At 46.3% G+C, this 25,305-nt stretch overlaps 2 protein-coding genes across 5 annotated transcripts in view; both read left to right on the forward strand.

The window, feature by feature from the left end:
• Positions 1–789: 789 nt before the first annotated feature.
• RNF186 (ring finger protein 186) lies at positions 790–2,607 on the forward strand. Its single transcript, XM_073569828.1, has one exon. The coding sequence runs from the start codon at positions 859–861 to the stop codon at positions 1,534–1,536; it is 678 nt and encodes a 225-aa protein (XP_073425929.1). The 5' UTR covers positions 790–858; the 3' UTR covers positions 1,537–2,607.
• Positions 2,608–13,183: 10,576 nt separating this feature from the next.
• Positions 13,184–25,305, forward strand: part of TMCO4 (transmembrane and coiled-coil domains 4) — a 93,718-nt gene continuing 81,596 nt past the window's right edge. For all 4 annotated transcript variants that reach the window (XM_073570382.1, XM_073570380.1, XM_073570383.1 and 1 more), the window contains exons 1-5: positions 13,184–13,321; positions 16,366–16,516; positions 16,603–16,777; positions 18,563–18,590; positions 20,453–20,585. In XM_073570382.1, the coding sequence (XP_073426483.1) occupies positions 16,392–16,516; positions 16,603–16,777; positions 18,563–18,590; positions 20,453–20,585 (461 nt within the window). In that variant the 5' untranslated portion in view covers positions 13,184–13,321; positions 16,366–16,391. The remainder of the gene's footprint in view (positions 13,322–16,365; positions 16,517–16,602; positions 16,778–18,562; positions 18,591–20,452; positions 20,586–25,305) is intronic.

Genomic DNA, 25,305 nt, shown 5'->3' on the forward strand with positions numbered 1-25,305 from the left:
GGTGGTCTGGCATGGCCCTTAAATTCCCATGTTGCAAGGGGTGCCACAGACGTGCAGCCACCATCACCCGTCCGGTGCCCTCCTTACTGCTCAGCTTTTTTCAACGACATGTCAATCATTTTAGGCCACAGGTAATGCAGCGTTTTTAGCACCATTTTCAGAAATGCACTTCAAGCACCAGAACTGCATCATGTAACCGTGCCGTATGGGATAATATCAAGGTCAGGAGATGGCGGAGTGTTCATGCAGCTGCTAAGGGGCATGTTGAAGAGAGGAGCCCCAAATCCTGGGGCAAAACAGCAATTGGGGCCCCCAGCATCTACGACAGGAGCTATACTAATAATCGCATTGAAAAGAACAATGCACCCACAGGAGTGTGGGCCCTGGGCAATTGTCCAGGTGTTTCACCCCTAACGCTGGCCGTGCTATTGAGTGGTGGGAACCTGTGCCACTTGGCCCATTATGATTTCTGCACGTTGTGTTGATGCATCGCTGCCTATGGGCACCGCAATGGCGGCTGTCAGTGACTATCACCCTGTGTGGGGCATGAGGGTGTCTCAGAAATCACTGAATGGGGGCACTGTGCCATGTAGGGAGTTGCCCTTTAAGCAGGTCCCTTTCCAGATGGCTATCTCCGCCATCTGTTTCCTGAGGATACTTGCTGCCGTGAAGGGTAGCAGAGGGTTTACCATCACCCATAAAACCTATTGAGCGCTGGGTTAATGTGTAAGCGCTGGGCTTGATAAGGGACGCTCACGGCAGCGCTGCCTGAATTCCCCACAAGGACAGCTGAGACACAGGCGCCCCATCCGGACCCAGCAAAGAGGGATCAGTGGACAGCCATTTACCGACACCGGCATGTCATCTCCTGGTGCATCGCCAAATCCAGATGTGCCTCCCCCAGAATCGGTGCAGGACCAGCAGGCATCACTCCATGATACAGATCCCGCATCATCCCAAAACGGGCCCATCTCTTCCCTCACCGACATGGACTGCCCAGTTTGTTTCAGCAGATACGACGTCTGTCGGGTTCCAAAGGAGCTGTCCTGCAAGCACAGCTTCTGCACTGCCTGCCTCAAACTGCTGATCTGCAATGATCTGGGCATCTGGCGGATCACCTGCCCCATCTGTCGGGCACCTACTCCAGTTTTTGGAGGACTTGTGTGCACTTTGCCAAACCAGGAATCACTTATGAGCAGGTTGGAGAACCCTAAGCCCAAAGTTGAGCCATCTGGGACTCCACCGTTGGTCGTGAAACCGGACCACTACGGCCATTGTGACCTGAGTGATGACGAACCCCATGGGAACCTGAGGATCGCGGCGAGGAGGCTCGTCATACTTTTGCTAATTTTGCTCATTCTTCTCGTTATCATCCTGCACTTTCTCTACACAGGGATCATGAAATGGGTTCTGGGGTTCACCCTCGGGGTGGTCATGATCATCACCGTCCTGCTCTGCTTCAACCCATACTGCAAGATGAGCCCACCCCGGTTGGAGAGTCAACAGAAGAACAATAACACGGTGTCCACTGTTTGATTCATAGACGGATATGTGTGGGAGAAAAGGCAACGAGATATATATAATGGGATGGTATGCATTAGGCGATGCACGGACTGAAATGTGTAAGAGAAGATAGCAGATATGACATGCATTGGGTTCATACATGGACTGGAACGTGGGTGTAGATGCTCAGGAATATGGAGTAATGCAAAGTTGGAAATGTGTGGAATAGATACATGGGATGACATAAATTGGGTAATGCACAGTTCGAAATGCGTGAGGGTAGATATATGGGATGATATACAATGGGCAATGCACAGACTAAACACAAGGGGGTAGATACATGGGATGATATAAATTGGGTAATGCAAAGACTGAAATGTGTGAGGTAGATACATGGGATGATATACAATGGGTAATGCATAGACTGAACACAAGTGGTAGACACGTGTAATGAAATGCATGGGTTAATGCACAGACTGAAATGCGTGATTAGATTCATGAAATGAAATGCATTAAATACTTATCTTAAAATGCATTGCTTTCATGCATGATCTGGAACACATACATGGGATAATGATAGACAATGGGTATCTCATAGACCGAAATGCGTAAAATCGATACTTGGGTTGAAATGTGTTAGATTCATGCTTCGGGTTTAGATTAGACTCTTGGCCTGAAATGCATTAGGCTGACGGCTACTCATAGCCTGAAACGCGTGAGCGGCCACTGACATGATGATGCATGCATAACCCAAAATGCGTGAGTTCAAAGTCTGCCTTGTAATTATCCTAACACAGTGGGACATTAGGTGGCTTTGATGTACCCCAAGTCTGAACATGGGTCCATTTCTGTCGTCATCCATGATTCTGCCCCACCTATGTGATGTGTGGGCCTCAAGGCGCGTTTCGCTCAGTTACATGATGCCTCTTGTGTGCAAATTATGTAGTTTTTATTAATATTTACATAATATGACCATAGTAACAAGTGACCCTTTTATGCTGCGGAATTAATTGTTACTTTTTTTTGTATTTCGGTGTTTATATCCGTATTCAATAAAGGTGAAACGAATGCATCTAAATAAAGATGGAGAGAATTCTGCAAAGAGCCGAGGTTTTCATTGCCTTTCCTTTTGTGTATACAGCTCCTATGCAGAGTGATGTGTCTCCATGGCAACTGACAACCCGCTTTCAGTAGTCACATTTTAGCATCTTCCACTTGTCACCTGCGGTTTGCAGATCTGCATTTGGTGGCAGGCTCAGGGTACTGGAGACGTCCTTGGGAGCAGTGCACGAACCCCCATGTAACGCAAAGCGAATATTGTCAGGGAGGGTTTCCGAGGGGATTTCCTTATGGGGCAGGGGAGAAGAGAGGCCATTGTGTCACCCTAGGGGGCAGCAGGAGAAGTTCAGCAATTGCATCGGCAAGGGATGGAGGGGAGGTCGAGCGTGTGCAAACCCGGCTCCATTGAAGATAGAGACGCAGCACCCCTTTCTCAAGATTACCGAGGTTTGAGGGGTCAGATCCCCAGGAAGTTGCTTACTATGTTCAACTCCCACATCAAACTTCTGCAGCTTCAGAGCTGAAATCCCCCCCCCCGCATTCCCTGCTTGTTCACAATTTGATTTGGCAATTAGCATTTTGGAAAGTGTAGTGGATCCAGTGGATCACCTAATTTATGTGGGGGTGGGGAGAGGGGAAAAAAAAGGATCATCTCAGAAGAGAAGAAACAGCTTTTCTCGCCATTCAGGACACGTGCACACTTGGCCGAGAGGAACGTCCATGTGTATGGTGGTCTATAGTCAGCCTTATGTTTCCCCCATCTGTTAACGCCATCCTGATGTGATGTAAACAACGGGTTCATGGGGTTATGGCTGCTCCATACATGTCACCTGGAGCTCAGCTCAGATTGCTGCTGCTCAACCCCTTGAATGCCGCTGTCAATCGCAGTGTCCATCGCCCCCCACAATGTGATTGCAGGGTGCAGCTAGATTGTATTGGCAGCCAGAGCAGGGACGGACACTGACAGCTTGGGGCCCCTGTGCAAGAAATGTGCCTGGGCCGCCTTCCATTTATGGCGACAAACTACATATCTATACACTCACTGGCCACTTTATTAGGTACACCATGCTAGTAACGGGTTGGACCCCCTTTTGCCTTCAGAACTGCCTCAATTCTTCGTGGCAGAGATTCAACAAGGTGCTGGAAGCATTCCTCAGAGATTTTGGACCATATTGACATGATGGCATCACACAGTTGGCGCAGATTTGTCGGCTGCACATCCCTGATGCAAATCTCCCGTTCCACCACATCCCAAAGATGCTCTATTGGATTGAGATCTGGTGACTGAGGAGGCCATTTGAGTACAGTGAACTCATTGTCATGTTCAAGAAACCAATCTGAGATGATTCGAGCTTTATGACATGGCGCATTATCCTGCTGAAAGTAGCCATCAGATGCCTGTTCTTAGCTGAGAGGAGTGGTACCCAGTGTGGTCTTCTGCTGCTGTAGCCCATCTGCCTCAAAGTTCGACGCACTGTGCGTTCAGAGATGCTCTTCTGCCTACCTTGGTTGTAACGGGTGGCAATTTGAGTCACTGTTGCCTTTCTATCAGCTCGAACCAGTATGCCCATTCTCCTCTGACCTCTGGCATCAACAAGGCATTTCCGGCCACAGAACTGCCGCTCACTGGATTTTTTTTCTTTTTCGGACCATTCTCTGTAAACCCTAGAGATGGTTGTGCGTGAAAATCCCAGTAGATCAGCAGTTTCTGAAATACTCAGACCAGCCCTTCTGGCACCAACAATCTTGCCACGTTCAAAGGCACTCAAATCACCTTTCTTCCCCATACTGATGCTCGGTTTGAACTGCAGGAGATTGTCTTGACCATGTCTACATGCCTAAATGCACTGAGTTGCCGCCATGTGATTGGCTGATTAGAAATTAAGTCTTAACACACAGTTGGACAGGTGTACCTAATAAAGTGGCCAGTGAGTGTATATAGCCACACATTCATACATGTATATATATTACATAGTCTCCTTTATTATGTAGATTGCTGTCCCTTATACAGTGCCCTCTCTTGTTATGTACAGTACCGTCCCTTACATATTGGCTTATATAGAGCCCTGTTATTTATTACATACCGTCCTGTCTTGTTAGCTGTATAATGCAATGATGGCTGATGGAGCATGGGAAAGCTTCCTTCCTAATGGAGGAGCTGATGGACTGGTAGTTTGGTCACCGGCTCCTCGATCAGCAGTCATTTTATATCTAACAAGAGAGGGGACTATGTAATAAAAGAGGGCGCTGTAACAAAATTAACAAGAATACACTATGTTAGAGACAGCACTATACATAACAGCCAAGGAAGCTATATAATAAGGGACGGCACCATATATAACTAGAGAGGATGGTATGTAATAAGGGACAGTGTTATACAGTGGGGCAAAAAAGTATTTAGTCAGTCAGCAATAGTGCAAGTTCCACCACTTAAAAAGCTGAGAGGCGTCTGTAATTTACATCATAGGTAGATCTCAACTATGGGAGACAAACTGAGAAAAAAAAAATCCAGAAAATCACATTGTCTGTTTTTTTTTCATTTTATTTGCATATTATGGTGGAAAATAAGTATTTGGTCAGAAACAAGCAATCAAGATTTCTGGCTCTCACAGACCTGTAACTTCTTCTTTAAGAGTCTCCTCTTTCCTCCACTCATTACCTGTAGTAATGGCACCTGTTTAAACTTGTTATCAGTATAAAAAGACACCTGTGCACACCCTCAAACAGTCTGACTCCAAACTCCACTATGGTGAAGACCAAAGAGCTGTCAAAGGACACCAGAAACAAAATTGTAGCCCTGCACCAGGCTGGGAAGACTGAATCTGCAATAGCCAACCAGCTTGGAGTGAAGAAATCAACTGTGGGAGCAATAATTAGAAAATGGAAGACATACAAGACCACTGATAATCTCCCTCGATCTGGTGCTCCACGCAAAATCCCACCCCGTGGGGTCAGAATGATCACAAGAACGGTGAGCAAAAATCCCAGAACCACACGGGGGGACCTAGTGAATGAACTGCAGAGAGCTGGGACCAATGTAACAAGGCCTACCATAAGTAACACACTACGCCACCATGGACTCAGATCCTGCAGTGCCAGACATGTCCCACTGCTTAAGCCTGTACATGTCCGGGCCCGTCTGAAGTTTGCTAGAGAGCATTTGGATGATCCAGAGGAGTTTTGGGAGAATGTCCTATGGTCTGATGAAACCAAACTGGAACTGTTTGGTAGAAACACAACTTGTTGTGTTTGGAGGAAAAAGAATACTGAGTTGCATCCATCAAACACCATACCTACTGTAAAGCATGGTGGTGGAAACATCATGCTTTGGGGCTGTTTCTCTGCAAAGGGGCCAGGACGACTGATCCGGGTACATGAAAGAATGAATGGGGCCATGTATCGTGAGATTTTGAGTGCAAACCTCCTTCCATCAGCAAGGGCATTGAATATGAAACGTGGCTGGGTCTTTCAACATGACAATGATCCAAAGCACACCGCCAGGGCAACGAAGGAGTGGCTTCGTAAGAAGCATTTCAAGGTCCTGGAGTGGCCTAGCCAGTCTCCAGATCTCAACCCTATAGAAAACCTTTGGAGGGAGTTGAAAGTCCGTGTTGCCAAGCGAAAAGCCAAAAACATCACTGCTCTAGAGGAGATCTGCATGGAGGAATGGGCCAACATACCAACAACAGTGTGTGGCAACCTTGTGAAGACTTACAGAAAACGTTTGACCTCTGTCATTGCCAACAAAGGATATACAGTGGGGAAAAAAAGTATTTAGTCAGTCAGCAATAGTGCAAGTTCCACCACTTAAAAAGACGAGAGGCGTCTGTAATTTACATCATAGGTAGACCTCAACTATGGGAGACAAACTGAGAAAAAAAAATCCAGAAAATCACATTGTCTGTTTTTTTTTCATTTTATTTGCATATTATGGTGGAAAATAAGTATTTGGTCAGAAACAAAATTTCATCTCAATACTTTGTGATATATCCTTTGTTGGCAATGACAGAGGTCAAACGTTTTCTGTAAGTCTTCACAAGGTTGCCACACACTGTTGTTGGTATGTTGGCCCATTCCTCCATGCAGATCTCCTCTAGAGCAGTGATGTTTTTGGCTTTTCGCTTGGCAACACGGACTTTCAACTCCCTCCAAAGGTTTTCTATAGGGTTGAGATCTGGAGACTGGCTAGGCCACTCCAGGACCTTGAAATGCTTCTTACGAAGCCACTCCTTCGTTGCCCTGGCGGTGTGCTTTGGATCATTGTCATGTTGAAAGACCCAGCCACGTTTCATCTTCAATGCCCTTGCTGATGGAAGGAGGTTTGCACTCAAAATCTCACGATACATGGCCCCATTCATTCTTTCATGTACCCGGATCAGTCGTCCTGGCCCCTTTGCAGAGAAACAGCCCCAAAGCATGATGTTTCCACCACCATGCTTACAGTAGGTATGTGTTTGATGGATGCAACTCAGCATTCTTTTTCCTCCAAACACGACAAGTTGTGTTTCTACCAAACAGTTCCAGTTTGGTTTCATCAGACCATAGGACATTCTCCCAAAACTCCTCTGGATCATCCAAATGCTCTCTAGCAAACTTCAGACGGCCCGGACATGTAAAGGCTTAAGCAGTGGGACACGTCTGGCACTGCAGGATCTGAGTCCATGGTGGCGTAGTGTGTTACTTATGGTAGGCCTTGTTACACTGGTCCCAGCTCTCTGCAGTTCATTCACTAGGTCCCCCCGCGTGGTTCTGGGATTTTTGCTCACCGTTCTTGTGATCATTCTGACCCCACGGGGTGGGATTTTGCGTGGAGCACCAGATCGAGGGAGATTATCAGTGGTCTTGTATGTCTTCCATTTTCTAATTATTGCTCCCACAGTTGATTTCTTCACTCCAAGCTGGTTGGCTATTGCAGATTCAGTCTTCCCAGCCTGGTGCAGGGCTACAATTTTGTTTCTGGTGTCCTTTGACAGCTCTTTGGTCTTCACCATAGTGGAGTTTGGAGTCAGACTGTTTGAGGGTGTGCACAGGTGTCTTTTTATACTGATAACAAGTTTAAACAGGTACCATTACTACAGGTAATGAGTGGAGGAAAGAGGAGACTCTTAAAGAAGAAGTTACAGGTCTGTGAGAGCCAGAAATCTTGATTGCTTGTTTCTGACCAAATACTTATTTTCCACCATAATATGCAAATAAAATGAAAAAAAAACAGACAATGTGATTTTCTGGATTTTTTTTTCTCAGTTTGTCTCCCATAGTTGAGGTCTACCTATGATGTAAATTACAGACGCCTCTCATCTTTTTAAGTGGTGGAACTTGCACTATTGCTGACTGACTAAATACTTTTTTCCCCACTGTATCACAAAGTATTGAGATGAAATTTTGTTTCTGACCAAATACTTATTTTCCACCATAATATGCAAATAAAATGAAAAAAAAAAACAGACAATGTGATTTTCTGGATTTTTTTTTCTCAGTTTGTCTCCCATAGTTGAGGTCTACCTATGATGTAAATTACAGACGCCTCTCATCTTTTTAAGTGGTGGAACTTGCACTATTGCTGACTGACTAAATACTTTTTTGCCCCACTGTACATAATAAAAGAGGAAACTATGTAACTAAGGATGGTGTTATACAGAATTCGTGATTACACTATATACTAAGGGACTGTGTTTTACATAATAAATACATACACTATATACTAAGGGACTGTGTTAGACATAATAAGCGATAATGTCTTCCTCCACCTCCCCCTGTTCTTAAGTCCATTATAAGTCCCCCTTCCTCCCATCCCAATCCCCCACACCCCTCATTGTCCTCCTCCCCCTGCATCCCATTATTGTCCTCTCCCCCACCCCATCAATGCCCTCTTCACCACCTCCATCATTGCCTTCTCCCCCACCACTATCATTGCTTTCTCCCCTGCCACCCCATCATTGCCCATTCCACCATCTCCATCATTTACTCCTCCCCCACCACCCCCATCATTGTCTCTTCCCCCACAACTCCCATCATTGCCCATTCCACCACCTCCATCATTTCCTCCTCCCCCACCACCCCCATTATTGCCCTTTCCACCGCCACCATAATTGCATTCTCCCCCACCACCCCATCATCATTGCTTTTTCCCCACCACTCATCATTGCCCTTCACCACCTCCACCATTGCCTTCTCCCCTACCACCCCATCATTGCCCTCTCCATCATCCCCATCATTGCCCTTTCCACCACCTCCATCATTGCCTTCTCCTCCACCACTCCCATCATTTTCCACTACCATCATCATTGCCTTCTCCCCCATCTCCATCATTGCCTTTTCCCCACCCCCATCATTGCCCTTTCCACCATCTCCATAATTTCCTCCTCCCCCACATCCCCATTCTTGCGCATTCCACCACTTCCTTCTCTCCATCACCTCCATCATTGCCTTCTCCCCATCACCCCTATCATTGCCTTCTCCATCACCCTATCATTGCCTTCTCCCCATCACCCCCATCATTGCCTTCTCCCCATCACCCCCATCATTGCCTTCTCCCCATCACCCCCTTCATTGCATTCTCCCCATCACCCCCATCATTGCATTCTCCCCATCACCCCCTTCATTGCCTTCTCCCCATCACCCCCTTCATTGCCTTCTCCCCAGCACCCCCATCATTGCCTTCTCCCCATCACCCCCTTCATTGCATTCTCCCCATCACCCCCATCATTGCTTCCTCCCCCATCATTGCCTTCTCCCCATCACCTCCATCATTCCCCTCTTCTCCACCTACACACACCCAGCACCATTGACCTCTCTGCATATTCTCCCGCAGCGCTACACATGCACACACACACCACCACTCATCTCTACACACACACAACATACGTACATACAAAAAAAGCACACACCCAGCACCTCTCACCTGTCCGCATGCTCTCCCACAGCAGCAACATCACCGCCTCTGGCTGCTTCCTCTCTCTGGCACAGCCGGCCGCTGAATGATGACGTCATCCAGCAATGTGTTCCAGCGGCTCTGCTGTCTGTGTCAGAGACAGGAAGCACGGGCGCCGGGCAGGGAGCAGGATGGATCCCTGCATCTCCGCTCTGCTGCTATTTTCTCTTGTAGGCAGCGGAGCTGCTGGGATCGCTCCCTGCCCGCCGCACATGAGGGCAATTTGGCCAGGGGCCCCCCGCAGCCTCGGGCCCGGAGAAACAGGTCAGATTGCCCTCATTATTAGCGGAAGAGAAAAAAAAATGTTTGAATAATAAAAATAAATCTAAAAGAAAAATAAGCATAGTAGATAAACAGTCCAATTCAATTGAAACATAAAAAAGCATTAAAGAGTGATCAAAACACCACATGGACCCCAGAATATTGTGTATAAAAAAGAAAGTCAGTTCTGTACTAAAAAAAAAAAATCAGTCATCTGTCACCCGAAGATCAAAGTAAAAGTATGCAACGGTTCTCAGAGAATGGCGACAGAATGGATTTTTTTTTTTTTTTTTACAAATTTGTGATTATTTTAAAACCTCTAAAAACTCTCAAGTTTGGTGTGGCCATAATTGTTCTGTCCCGAAGAATAACATTACCGGCTCGTATGGACGACATAAAAACGAAACCCCAAAATAATGTTGGAATTATTTTGTTTTTTTTCACCATTTCACAGCATTTTATGGTAAAATGAACGGCGTCATTCAAAACAAGTCCACGTATGGCCACAGGGATGGAGAAATCAAAGGTCATGGCTCAAAGAAGGAAAAAAAGAGAAAGCGTAGGGGTTGAACTACTTGCTGATAGAGATGGGCAAACCCAAACAGTAAAGCTGAACACCTACTGTTTGGGCACAGACACCGAACATGGACCTCACCAGGAAGTCTGTGCTACTGTTCGGTTCCTCCCCCCCCCCCTGAACTCCTGGTCTTTGTCGTGATGTCATGTGCATGACAGCGTCATAAACAGTGCTTCTAATCAGCTGTAAAATCATTACCACGGGCTAGAGAGCCGCGGTTCTCATGCTGCTACTGTTAGGTTTGTGGGGGGGGCAATATCCATGGACGCTTACCAGCCTGAGAATACCAGTCTCCAGCTGTCTGCTTTACCAAGGCTGGTTGTCAAAAATGGGGGGCACCCCGCGTAGTTTTTTTAAAAAAAAAATTATTTATGTAAATAATTTAAAAATACGGCGTGGGGATCCCTCTATTCTAAATAACTAGCCTTGCTGATGCTGACAGCTGAGGGTTGCAGCCCCCAGCTGTGAGTTCTGCCTGGCTGGTTATCAAAAATAGGGGGAGACCCACACCGGGTTTTTTCTTTCATTATATATTTACAGCACAGGCGGCTGATGAATACTCCCACTCCTGCTCTCACTGTAATTAGCGGCTGCAGGTGTCGGATGATGGGAGCAGTAGTCCCATCAGCTGACACCAGTGATCGGAGGTAAGCTTTATACCTCTGATCACAGCTGTGCTCTCACTGTCTTTTGACAGCGTGGGAACCGCAGCTCTCTGACGCATATGACAGCATGGAAAACTCTGGATGTTCGGGCCCCAATGCGGTCCGGGTACTGTTTTGGTATCTGAACTTTTTGTAACTGTTCAGCAGGACCCGAACATCCAGTGGTGCGCCCATCACTACTTGCTATTTCCAATGACAGTGACATTTTACCGTTGCTTTGCGGACTGTCTGAGAAGCATTGCACATCTAAGAGATGGTGTCCAGCCATTCTGACCCTTAGGCTACGTGCCCACGTTAGCGTTTTTAAACGCTCAGAAAACCGGACTCCTTCCCAGAAAACGCGTGTTTTATTTCCGCTATTTTTGCACAAAAACCGCGCGTTTGTGATGCGTTTTTCCGTGCGTTCTCTGGGAACGTTGGAAACAGCTAAAAACGCTCAGCTATGCGGAAAATAATGAGCATGCTGCGTTTTTAGCCGCTAAGCGTTTTCTGAGCGGAAAAAAACGCATGCATTGGCACAGAAAGCCAAAAATGCATTAAATTTAAAGGGAAGCTTCTTTTAACCATTTCTGACACGTCTGATCCGGCACAAACGCTTCAAAAACGCTTAAAAAACCGCAACGTGGGCACACAGCCTAAGGCTGTGTGCACACGATGCAGATTTGCAGCGGATCCGCAGCGGATTTTACCACACAGAAACGTTGCATGTCCGCATTGTGATGTACAGTAGCCTGAGGCTGTGTGCACACGCTGCGGATTAGGTGCGGATTCATCCGCGTGGATTTTGTAAAATCCGCAGGTGAAACCGCAGGTCAAAAGACCTGCGGTTTTACCTGCGGATTGCTCTGCGGTTTTGCCCTGCGGTTTTTCATCTCCTCAATGGAGGAGATGGCAAACCGCAGGAGAATCCGCAGAAAGAATTGACATGTCAATTCTTTCTGCGGATTGAAAACCGCAGATAATCTGCGCAGAAAATTCCGCACCGTCTGTACTGCGGTTTTTGATTCCCATAGGGAATCATGGTACTGTACACCGCAGCAAAAACTGCTGCGGGTGCACACAGCCTTAAAATCAATGAAAAAAAATCTGCTGTGCAGATGCTGCGGATTTTTCCGCGCGGTTTTCCTGCGGTACAAAATCCGCAGCATGTCACTTCTTTTGTGTGGTTTTCCACCTCCCCTGTCACCAAATCTGCAGGGGAAAAACCGCAGTGGAAAACCGCAATAAAACCGCATGAAAAATGGAAGAAATCCGCAGGAAAAATACAGGTCATTTGACCTGCAGATTTCTTCCATTCAGCGCGGAAAAATCCGCAGGGCTAAGGCTGAGTGCAGACGGAGTTTTGAGCCCTGCGGATTTTTCCGTGCAGAATGGAAGAAAACCGCAGGTCAAATGACCTGCACTTTTCCTGCGGATTTCTTCCATTTTTCACGCGGTTTTCATGCGGTTTTTGTGCGGTTTTCCATTGCGGTCTTCCCCCTGCGGATTTGGTGACAGGGGAGATAGAAAACCGCACAAAAGTAACATGCTGCGGATTTTGTACCGCAGGAAAACCGCGCGGAAAAATCCGCAGCGTCTGCACAGCGGTTTTTTTTTTCATTCATTTTAAAGGTACTGTACATCACAATGCGGATATGCAGCGTTTCTGCGCGGTAAAATCCGCTGCGGAAACGCTGCAAATCTGCATCGTGTGCACATGGCCTAAAAGTCCGTCTGCACTCAGCCTAAGAAAGCTGAGTGATGATGACCGATATCATTGCCGATGTGGCTGCGGCCCAGCTTTCCCAGACTGCTGAATAGCAAATCCGCCCGATTCTGCAGTTCCGCTCAGCTATTACTGCAGCACAGGTGGAGTCACCAGTCAGGGTCATGTATAGCAGGTTATAACAGCCATAGCTCTATAATTGTGTCACCCAGCTTTCCTGGGAACATATATACTAGGTGCCCCTGGCCGCAGGCCCTGATGATGTAAGTGGTTTATTGTGCCAACACTACAAGGAACAGATGCCACCTGAAAGGACAATAGATGCCCCGGAACCAGGCCGGAAGTCGCCGGTCTCCATAGCAACCCAGTGCCCGGGGCTCAAAGTCCGCTGCCAGCTCAGTGCGCAATGTACGTAGCATCAATTCTACGAACCAGCGCAACGTACGTACCAGCCTATTCTACAAATTAGCGGTACATACGCAATGAACGTCACAGAAGCGTGTATTCAATTTACGCCAACTGCGTAAAGTCGATATTCCCAGAGTATTACGCTAAATCGTTAGATGAGGCCTAGCTCTGGTGTGAGATAGGTCGCCGGGACTGCCACTGAGGGGGCTCAGGTGAGAATGATGGGGATAGTAGTACGTTTGTGTTCAGGAATTGACGATCTAAGGTGTATTCTAATTATAATGTGGTGGGTGGAGAGGGAGTCATATATATGTAAGCTTTATTTACAGGGCAGGATCCTCCCTCATCTGGACACAGACACTCACTGCAGCGCTTAGGTAGAACTACACGTCTCAACATGCACTGACCTCCTGTGACCCTATGTATAACAGTGCAGAGCGGACAGAACTACAAGTCCCAGCACTCCCTGACCGCCTGTGACCTATGTATAACAGTGCTGAGTAGACAAACTACAAGTCCCAGTACTCCCTGACCGCCTGTGACCTATGTATAACAGTGCTGAGTAGACAAACTACAAGTCCCAGTACTCCCTGACCGCCTGTGACCTATGTATAACAGTGCTGAGTAGACAAACTACAAGTCCCAGTACTCCCTGACCGCCTGTGACCTATGTATAACAGTGCAGAGCGGACAGAACTACAAGTCCCAGCACTCCCTGACCGCCTGTGACCTATGTATAACAGTGCTGAGTAGACAAACTACAAGTCCCAGCACTCCCTGACCGCCTGTGACCTATGTATAACAGTGCTGAGTAGACAAACTACAAGTCCCAGTACTCCCTGACCGCCTGTGACCTATGTATAACAGTGCTGAGTAGACAGAACTACAAGTCCCAGTACTCCCTGACTGCCTGTGACCTATGTATAACAGTGCTGAGTAGACAGAACTACAAGTCCCAGTACTCCCTGACCCTCTGTGACCAATGTATATCAGCACATAGCGGACAGAACTACAAGTCCCAGTACTCCCTGACCTTCTGTGACCTATGTATAACAGTGCAGAGTAGACAGAACTATAAGTCCCAGCACTCCCTGACCTTCTGTGACCTATGTATAACAGTGCAGAGTAGACAGAACTATAAGTCCCAGCACTTCCTATATATTACAGTACAGAGCGGACAGAACTACAAGTCCCAGTACTCCCTGACCTTCTGTGACCAATGTATAACAGTGCAGAGCGGACAGAACTACAAGTCCCAGTACTCCCTGACCACCGCCTGTGACCTATGTATAACAGTGCTGAGTAGGCAGAACTACAAGTCCCAGTACTCCCTGACCGCCTGTGACCTATGTATAACAGTGCTGAGTAGACAGAACTACAAGTCCCAGTACTCCCTGACTGCTTGTGACCTATGTATAACAGTGCTGAGTAGACAGAACTACAAGTCCCAGTACTCCCTGACCCTCTGTGACCAATGTATATCAGCACATAGCGGACAGAACTACAAGTCCCAGTACTCCCTGACCTTCTGTGACCTATGTATAACAGTGCAGAGTAGACAGAACTATAAGTCCCAGCACTCCCTGACCTTCTGTGACCTATATATAACAGTGCAGAGTAGACAGAACTATAAGTCCCAGCACTTCCTATATATTACAGTACAGAGCGGACAGAACTACAAGTCCCAGTACTCCCTGACCTTCTGTGACCAATGTATAACAGTGCAGAGCGGACAGAACTACAAGTCCCAGTACTCCCTGACCACCGCCTGTGACCTATGTATAACAGTGCTGAGTAGGCAGAACTACAAGTCCCAGTACTCCCTGACCTTCTGTGACCAATGTATAACAGTGCAGAGCGGACAGAACTACAAGTCCCAGTACTCGCTGACCACCGCCTGTGACCTATGTATAACAGTGCTGAGTAGACAGAACTACAAGTCCCAGTACTCCCTGACCTTCTGTGACCAATGTATAACAGTGCAGAGCGGACAGAACTACAAGTCCCAGTACTCGCTGACCACCGCCTGTGACCTATGTATAACAGTGCTGAGTAGACAGAACTACAAGTCCCAGTACTCCCTGACCTTCTGTGACCTATGTATAACAGTGCAGAGTAGACAGAACTATAAATCCCCACACTTCCTATGTATTACAGTACAGAGCGGACAGAACTACAAGTCCCAGCACTCCCTGACCTTCTGTGACCTATGTATATCAGTACAGAGCGGACAGAACTACAAGTCCCAGCACTTCCTATGTATAACAGTACAGAGCGGACAGAACTACAAGTCCCAGCACTCCCTGACCTTCTGTGACCTATGTATATCAGTACAGAGCAGACAGAACTACAAGTCCCAGCACTCCCTGACCGCTCACACCATGCTGGGAGTTGTAGTTTTACACTCTCTGCTCGCACAGCTGACAACTCCTCTGTTTTCTGGCCGAGTGTCACCAATCATGTTACTGTATAATGTACAGAAAAAAATTAAAATGCGGTGAAAGAGTAAAAATAAAAATGCTATTCCTCAATTGTTTTTTGGGTTTTCATCATTATGCAGTAAAAATGACCCAGGAGCTTGATTCTCAACTATCGCTGTGATTCCAAACTTATTTTAGTTTTTTTTAGAGATTAAAAAAAAAATCAGAACCAAAGCCTCCATTTTCTGAGACTCATGGCTTTCTTTTCTTGTTTTTCCATCCATGGTATTGTGTAAATTTGTACATGTATTTTGTATTTATTTTACTTTATGATATTTCCCTAACGTGAAATAATAGGACTTTTTCACATGTGACGATACCGAATATGGGGGTCCCAAACTTTTTATTTTTTTGATATTTTTTTTTTTAAACTTTTCTTATGGCTTACTTGTTTTTTAATTCCTCAAGGAAATTTCACCCAGTGATTGATGGCTTGTGCTACATACGGCATTACATCTACTTCACAGTATATGAAGCCCACAGAGGACCAAGATGGCAGCGATAAGGGGGTGATGGTTGCCAAACAGATGGCAAAACGGGTTTGCACCACGTTCATCCTGATGTCAGTGATAGACAGGGACACTTAAGGGGTTAAACAGCAGCGAGCAAAGTCCTTGTTCATAACGGTGCACCATTGGATCAGGGCTGCAATGCAAAGCATAGAGACTCACAGTATTTCTGAATTATACTGCATCCTCATTGCTTTGAATCATTTTCCATTTTGCGGATTGTCTTTTCTTTGGACGTTTTCTTAATAATGTTTTCTTTATTTGCAGGCGAGCTGGCGGCGGTGACGACGGTCATGCAGGACGAGTCGGATGGCAGAGTGGTGCCGCTGGGGCGGTCGCTGAGTGAACCGTCGCGCTTCGCCTATGCTGGGCTGTGCGGTCTTTCGCTGGCTCAGCTGTACCCGGAGAAAGGACAGAGGTAACTGCTGCAATATTTCCGGGGGGATTCTCCCCATTACGGCGCGGCCCCCGCGTTCAGAATGTGCTGTTTTCTCTTCTTTCCAGGGAGTTCTGCAGGAAGTTTGTGGAGGATCTGGTGCAGTGGTTGGACCTCAGCCCTTCAGTCATTGCCGCCATGGAGGCGTTTGCCAGCGGTCTGGGCGTGGAAGGGACGGACACGTTTACTCACGTCCTCCTGGAAGATTCGGTCCTGAGGACCAACCCAACCATAATCACTCAGGTAACCAGCAGTGGTCTTTCCCTGGTGCGGGAACATGGTCATAATGCTTAAAGGGGTTGTCCAGGAGTATGATATTGCCGACCTATCATTTGGACTCTGGCGGCTGGGTGTGTATTGGCCGCTCTCGGGGGCTGCAGCTCAGCTCACTGTTTCAGCATCAGACCCTCTTTACATACGGCTGCTGGAGCTGGCAAGGAGTGATTGGTGAGGGGGTCCGGCGTTCTGAACAACCCCTTTATTAAAAACGGTCTGTGACTTTCTTTTACATTTTCTGTTTTAATTCCACATCACTTTTAGAACCTGTGCATGCTGTTATGGAGGGTTTGTAAAGACCCCCATACACGTTAGGTATATGTCAACCCAACATACCGCCCTGTCTGGTGTCTCCTGACTCTTCCCATTGGAAGGGACAGAGGAATCTGGAAGAGGACACAGGTCTGGAGGAGGAGGAGGACAGAAGGGTCTGTAGGAGAACAGTGGTATCTGGAGGAGGATGACAATGAAGGGGTCTGGAGGAGGACCGTGTGGTCAGGATGAGAACAATGGAGGGGACAGGAAGAGAAGGACGTAGGGATCCTGAGGAGGAGGACAGTATGGTCAAGAGGATAAGGATGAAGGGATCAGGAGGAGGAGGGCATAGGGTTCTGGATGAGGAACATGAATGGGGTCTGGAGGAGGAGGACTGTGGGGTCAGGAAGAGAAGGAAGGAGGTGTCAGGAAGACGAGGACAGAGGGATCAGGAGGAGGATATAGTGGTCTGGAGGAGGATGGAGGGGCCTGGAACAGGACAGTAGTGTCTCGAGGAGGATGAAGTCTGGTGGTGGAGGATAAAGTGGTCTGGAGGAGGAGGGTGGAAAAGCTTGGAGGCAGAGGATAGAGCGTTTTGGAGGATGAGGGCAAAGCGTTCTGGAGGATGAGGGTTGAGTGTTCTGGAGGATGAAGGCTGAGCGTTCTGGAGGAGGAGGGCGTAGGGGTCTACGTGAGGAGGAGAGAAGAGTATGGAGAGGACAAAGGGGTTTGACAGCGGGTCTCATTGACCACACTGGGTCAGTGACCTCAGTCCAGCTCTGCTCTGATACATTGTGGCGCGGTTATCGGCTCAGTGCGCAGCTTCTCATGGGTCATAGAAAGGCTAGCAGTTGGCTTTGGCTCTGCACACCTCACTTGGGGTATATATCGGCAGTAATTCTCAGTGTACACATGCTGTCTATACCCATACAGTGGGGTACACGGCCGGCTGTCACCGCTTGGTATACTGGTGTTCGCTATTTGTTGTGGTTTACTGTATGGTGATAATTAGATACAATGACACCTTCCGCCATGACATTTCACATCTGCTGGATTCAGCTCTAGTTACATTTCTGTCTCTTGCATATAATGTATTCACATTCTGTGATATGAGCAGAACCTGGAGGGCTCTATGTACAGCAGATTAAAGTCTCACAGATCCACGGATTTTGTCCGGACCGCCTGATACCTGTGTATGAGCGAGATACCTAACTGTTGGGGTCCCAGCGATCGTATATAAGTTGGGACCCTCAGGATATTTTAGGTGCATGAACCTTTTAGCTATGACAGCTGACATGACAAATTGAGGTCCAGGGTTGTGTCTCTCAGTGAAGGTGCAGAATCTCCTAATAGGTCAGGCCTTGTACCTCACTGACTGACGACCTCCTGACGGCCTCTGTGGTGGTCACCCAGTGGGATATTAAAAGATTCCTCGTGAGATGTGGCCATTTCCCTGATGTTGCTCCATTGTGCTGACCTCGTATCTCTTTATTTCAGGACCTGGTGTCTTTCTGCCTGCGGGACGGTGAGTTCTGGATGTTTCCTTCACCTCATATTCATCTGTGTCCGTATGTTGTCATTGTTACAGCCGAGCCTCTGAGCAGCAGCTGATGTCACCGAGCCGTAATGGTGCGGCCCCCTGAAAACAAGACACCAGTTGCCCCAGAGAGAGTAATTTACTGGGTTGTTCGGCCTTGGAAGTCTACGTGGCTGCAGATTGCAAAGTCACAAGATATCCATGTGCTCACTGCCACGACTGCCCCATATTTCCCCTGCGGGCGGACAGTCAATTAACTTCATGTTTTTGTGCTTTGCACACAAGCCGTCACATGCCATGTCATGTGACTGAAAGTAAGTGAATCACAAACGTGCATACTGTGTGCATGAGCCCGGGTGCGTCTGCTGAGCCCCCACAATGCACTGGGATAAAAAAAACGGAGGGTCCTGTCCTAATGCTGATTCTGTCTGATATTCACAGAGGGTTAATCCTTCCTACAGTGCACACAGGAGGAAAAGTGCTGGATAGAGATAAGCAGACCCCTGGATGTTCGGGTCTGGCGGGTTCGGCCTAACAGTTACAACAAGTTCGGGTTCGGGTACCAGATCAGTACCCGGACCCAGACCTCATTCACTTGAATGGGAGGACCGAACATCCAGTGTTTTGCCACGCTGTCAAGTGCATGACATCTTTTGATCGGCAGTAAAATCATCCCCACCGGTCAGAGAGCCGTGGTTCCCATGCTGTCAAAAGACAGCGTGAGCGCTTAGGTGTGACCTGAGGTATAAAACTTACCTCCGGTCACTGTTGTCAGCTGATGGGATAACTGCTCCCATCATCCGACACCTGCTGCCACTAATAACAGCGAAAGCAGGGAGTATTCATCAGCAGCTCCTGCGCTGTAAATAAATAATTTAAAAAAAAACAGGCGTGGGTTCCTCTGTATTTTTGATAACCAGCCAGGCAAAACTCACAGCTGGGGGCTGCAGCCCTCAGCTGTCAGCTTCAGTAAGGCTAGTTATCAAGAATAGAGGGGTCACCACCCTGTATTTTTTAATCATTTAAATAAATAATTTAAAAAACAGCGTAGGGTCCCCCAATTTTTCACAACCAGCCTTGCTAAAGCAGACAGCTGATGGCCATGGATATTGGGGCCCCCCCAGCCTAAAAATAGCAGCCCCTCTATTAGATGCGCCAATTCTGGGGCTTTACCTGGCTTTTCCCACTTGCCCTTTTAGTGGTCACAAGTGGGGTTCATATTTGTGGGGTTGATGTCACCTTTGTATTGTCAGCCAGCCTGAGAATACCAGCCCCCAGCTGTCTGCTTTAGCAAGGCTGGTTGTCAAAAATGGAGGGCCCCACACCATTTTTTAAAATTATATATTTAAATAATTAAAAAATATGGTGTGGGGACCACTCTATTCTTGATAACTAGCCTTGCTGAAGCTGACAGCTGAGGTTTGCAGCCACAGCTGTGAGTTTTGCCTGGCTGGCAATCAAAAATACAATGGGAACCCACGCTGTTTTATTTTTAATTATTTATTTACAGCTCAGGAGCGGCTGACGAATACTCCCATCCGCCGCTCCTGCTCTCGCTGTTATTAGCGGCAGCAGGTGTCGGTTGATGGGAGCAGTTGTCCCATCAGCTGAAACCAGTAACCGGAGCTAAGATTTATACGTCCGAATAGCAGCTCTCTGACTGGCGGGGATGATTTCACCGCCGATCAGAAGCGGTGTTAGCCTGGAGAAGTCCATGTTCGGTGTCCGTGCCCGAACAGTATGTGTTCAGTACGGATGTTCAACTTTATTGTTAGCGTTCGCCCATCTCTAGTGCTGGATAAATACCTGTCCTATTTCTCAGCTTGTGACACGTCTCTTTGTGTGTACAGGGTACTACGACGCCCGAAGCAGAGTACTAATCTCCCATGTGTCCTGGCTGCTGCGCGTCCCCCCAGAGACGGTGGAGCTGAGCGAGGAGACCATGATGCAGAGTCTGAAGAAATACACAGAGGAACCATCAGAGTAAGCACTGCTACATGGAGAAGAGCGGGAGCCGATCACATGAGGACCGAGGGGTCTGGAGAGGGAACCAGGGGGACTGAGGTGTCTGGAGGAGGACTGAGGGGTCTGGAAAGGGAATGAGGGGGACTGAGAGGTCTGGAAGGGGACTGAGGGGACCGAGTGGTCTGGAGGGGGACTGAGGGTTCTGGAAAGGGAATGAGGAGTTTGGAGGGGGACCAAGGAGTGAGGGGTGATCATGGGTTATCATTCATTATACAGGAGGAGGAAGAGGTGACCTATCACCTATTGTATTGTGAGTGATAGATCATGAATTATCAGTGGTGTATAGAGATCTTACCAGTCATTGTAATTCTGCCTCTGATGATAATGAGCCTGCTGAAAAATTTCGGAATGACGGAAAGTATGAATCTTATATAGCCCCGGTGTGAAATTACTATTATAGGACTGAAGGACATGGCCGAGCGTCATCCTGCTTTGTTATGGTGGACATCACCTTTAAGCTTAGCTTACATCAAACATAACTGACCCTTTCTCTCCTTCCTTCTCCACAAAGTGCACGTACCGTGAGTGCTGTACAGCCGGCTCCTGTCTCTATCCACAGTGATTAGAGCAGCTCTGATCACTGTTAGTTAACTACTTACATGCCAGTCGTAATTTTCTCACTGCGTCTGTGATAGAGCGACCTGTGAAAGCATCAAATGATTGAATCCATATGGTAAACACGTGCGAAAACAGGAGGGAAACTAAATCGGTGCAAAAACAACAATTGGATGCGTCCTTAAAACCCCTTTCCGACATCGGGCGTATATTTACACCGATGTCGGACTACCTCCTGTGAGCTCACATCTTTCCTGGGACATGTCAGCTGTTTTGAATAGCTTACATGTGCCCGCAATAGCTGTGGGTGGAATCACAATCAACCCGTGGCTATTAACCAGTTAAATGCTGCTGTCAAACTCTGACAGCGGCATTTAACAAGCACTTCCGGCAATCCCGACAGTAATACGCACACCGGTGACCCGCGTCACGTGATCGTGGGTCACTGGTGTGTCGGCATGACACCCGGAGGTCTCTTGAAGACCTTTATGGTTGTCAGTGCCGGATTGCTATGAGCGCCACCCGGTGGTCGGCGCTCATAGCAAGTGAGCAATTCTACCTAGAGGCAATCTGAACATTGCCTCTATGCAGCATGCTAAAAGTAAAAAAAGTGTTTAAAAATATTAAAAAATATAAAAGTTCAAATTACCCCCCTTTCGCCACATTCAAAATAAAAATAAAATCAAACATCCACATATTTGGTATCACCACGTTCAGAATCGCCTGATCTATAAATAAAAAAAAAAGGATTAACCCGATCGCTGAACAGCGTAGCGAGAAAAAAGTCAAAACGCCAGAGTTACGTTTTTTTGGTGGCTGCAAAGTTGCATTAAAATGCAATAATGGGCAATCAAAAGATCGTATCTGCACCATTATGAAAAACGTCAGCCCGACATGAAAAAAATAAGCCCTCACCCAACCCAAGATCACTAAAATGGAGATGCTACGGTTATCGGAAAATTATGCAATATTTTTTTTTTTTTTTAAGCAAAGTTTGGAATTTTTTTCACCAATTAGATAAAAAAGAACCTAAACATATTGGTGTCTATGAACTCGTAATGACCTGGAGAATCATAATGGCAGGTCAGTTTTAGCATTTAGTGAACCTAGTAAAAGGCTAGTGTGGGATTGCACTTTTTTTGCAATTTCACCGCACTTTGAATTTTTTACCCCATTTTCTAGTATACGACATGGTAAAACCAATGGTGTCGTTTAAAAGTACAACTCATGCCACAAAAAAATAAGCCCTCACATGGCCATATTGACGGAAAAATAAAAAAGTTATGGCTCTGGGAATGAGGGGAGCAAAAAACAAAAACGCAAAACTGAAAAAAGCTCCGGGGGTTAAGGGGTTGGGAAGATTCTCGTAGATTCCCGAGGTGCAGCCTCTGCCTGAGGTCCTCACGTGTGTGCAGGAAAACATCCCAGTGTCTGTTGTGTCTACTATTAGGAGCTGCAACTATTGATCGGAATGATTAATTATGTGACGACCGACGAGACTGTGAGATAAATCACAGGAATATAGTATAGATATTACAATGAGGGTGACATACCGAACACTGACACTGCTCCATGTGATGTGATTAACACTGTCTACTGTATGTTCAATAACGTTCTCTTTCCTCACTGTGCCGCCAAACCAGGGGCCGCCACCAAGGTACGTACTGACCACACATCATCTGTCTCCTGTGTGAGCACGTGAGCAACCCAGTCTGCTACAAAGACTCCTCTACCCTGTTCACATCCATAGGGGCAGTATTATTGTAGTTATATTCTTGTACGTAGGGGGCAGTATTATAGTAGTTATATTCTTGTACATAGGAGCAGTATTATAGTATATTCTTGTACATAGGAGCAGTATTATAGTAGTTATATTCTTGTACACAGGGGCAGTATTATAGTAGTTAAGAACAGTATAATAGTAGTTATATTCTTGTACATACGGGCAGTATTATAGTAGTTATATTCTTGTACATAGGGGCAGTATTATTGTAGTTATATTCTTGTACATAGGAGCAGTATTATAGTATATTCTTGTACATAGGGGCAGTATTATAGTAGTTATATTCTTGTACATAGGAGCAGTATTATAGTAGTTATATTCTTGTACATACGGGCAGTATTATAGTAGTTATATTCTTGTACATAGGGGCAGTATTATAGTAGTTATATTCTTGTACATAGGGGCAGTATTATAGTAGTTATATTCTTGTACATACGGGCAGTATTATAGTAGTTATATTCTTGTACATAGGGGCAGTATTATAGTAGTTATATTCTTGTACATAGGGGCAGTATTATAGTAGTTATATTCTTGTACATAGGAGCAGTATTATAGTAGTTATATTCTTGTACATACGGGCAGTATTATAGTAGTTATATTCTTGTACATAGGGGCAGTATTATAGTAGTTATATTCTTGTACATAGGAGCAGTATTATAGTAGTTATATTCTTGTACATACGGGCAGTATTATAGTAGTTATATTCTTGTACATAGGGGCAGTATTATAGTAGTTATATTCTTGTACATAGGAGCAGTATTATAGTAGTTATATTCTTGTATATAGAAGCAGTATTATAGTAGTTATATTCTTGTACATAGGAGCAGTATTATAGTAGTTATATTCTTGTACATACGGGCAGTATTATAGTAGTTATATTCTTGTACATAGGGGCAGTATTATAGTAGTTATATTCTTGTACATAGGGGCAGTATTATAGTAGTTATATTCTTGTACATAGGGAGCAGTAATATAATAGTTATATTCTTGTACATAGGAGCAGTATTAGGGTGTGTGCACACGTTGTGGATTCTGCTGCGTTGTACAGTACCCTTTTAATCTATGTTTCAAATCCGCAGCATGTCAATCCTTTGTGTGGATTCCACAGCAGTTTGGCACCTGCTCCATGGCAGTTGTCAACCCGCAGGCTAATCCGCAGATAAACCACAGGTCTTTTGACCTGTGGATTTACCTGCGGATTCAGTCAAATCCGCGTGGAAAATTCAGCAGCAGAATCCGCAACGTGTGCACACACTCTTATAGTAGTTATATTCTTGTACATAGGAGGCAATTTTTTTATTAAAGCAACCAGTACGTTTTACAAGTCCAATAAAAATATATTGTTACATTACAATTGGCTCAAGTCCATTGCTCTTAATGCTGTTTACATTAGTTGATGTAATTTTTAAAGAAAACCCTGCCATAATAATACATAAGAGGAGCAGAGAAGTAGAACCCATCATCATAATTCAGAATTGTTCTGTCCAATACAGGTCTCCATGTCTGATGCTACATTAGTGTCTATGGGTAAGGCTGGGTTCATACTGCGTTCAGGCAGTCCGTTTAATGGATTTCGTTACACCGCGGCATTACATGATGTAACGCAATGCGTTAACGTTGCCATTATCGGGCGCATCGTCAACGTATGCCATAATCGGCATGCGCTAGCGATGTGCCTTCTTTCTGTGATGGACTTTCGGACGCGGTCTGCAGCGTCCAAGGGTCCGTCACCGCTAGCGCAGATGAAGCATCTGCGCTAACGTGATCGTTATGCTATAGCGTTAACGCAGTCCGTCAAAGCTATGCGTTGAACGGACTGCTTTAACGCAGTATGAACCTGGCCTAATTAAGGGCTTCCGCTTTGTAGGTGGATGGTCCTCTATATCCCTGTCACATTCTGCTTCTATTCTTTTCAGTTCTTCTTCAAACTTTCCATCTGACTCAGACAGAACTTCATATTTGTTAGACACGACCATCACACAAACACCGCTGCGGAGTTTTTATTCTGGCATTTTGGTCACTGTCATATCATTCCTCGGGTTTTCGGGAGGACGTGTTTTTTTTTCCTCCTTTTGGTCTGCTTGATGTTACAATTATCATGTAGTAATGGATAAACAGATGCACAGGCTTCCTGTGGCTGCTGGCCTTCAGGGATGACCTCCATACACCCCTAGGCCCCCTGCTGCTCTTTTGTTACATGGTCTGACTCCTGGTGAATTTGTGATTTAGAGAGTATCTCCCCTGACATTACTAGCTCCTCTTCCTGAGCCTCTGCCTCTACCACCAAATTCTCATCAGGAAAGTCCTTGCAAATCTGGACACTCCTTCTAAGGGTGGCCA

The sequence above is a fragment of the Dendrobates tinctorius genome, unplaced genomic scaffold (assembly GCF_039654945.1).
Source record: "Dendrobates tinctorius isolate UK_male_01 unplaced genomic scaffold, ASM3965494v1 ptg000028l, whole genome shotgun sequence".
Classification (NCBI taxonomy): Eukaryota; Metazoa; Chordata; class Amphibia; order Anura; family Dendrobatidae; genus Dendrobates; species Dendrobates tinctorius.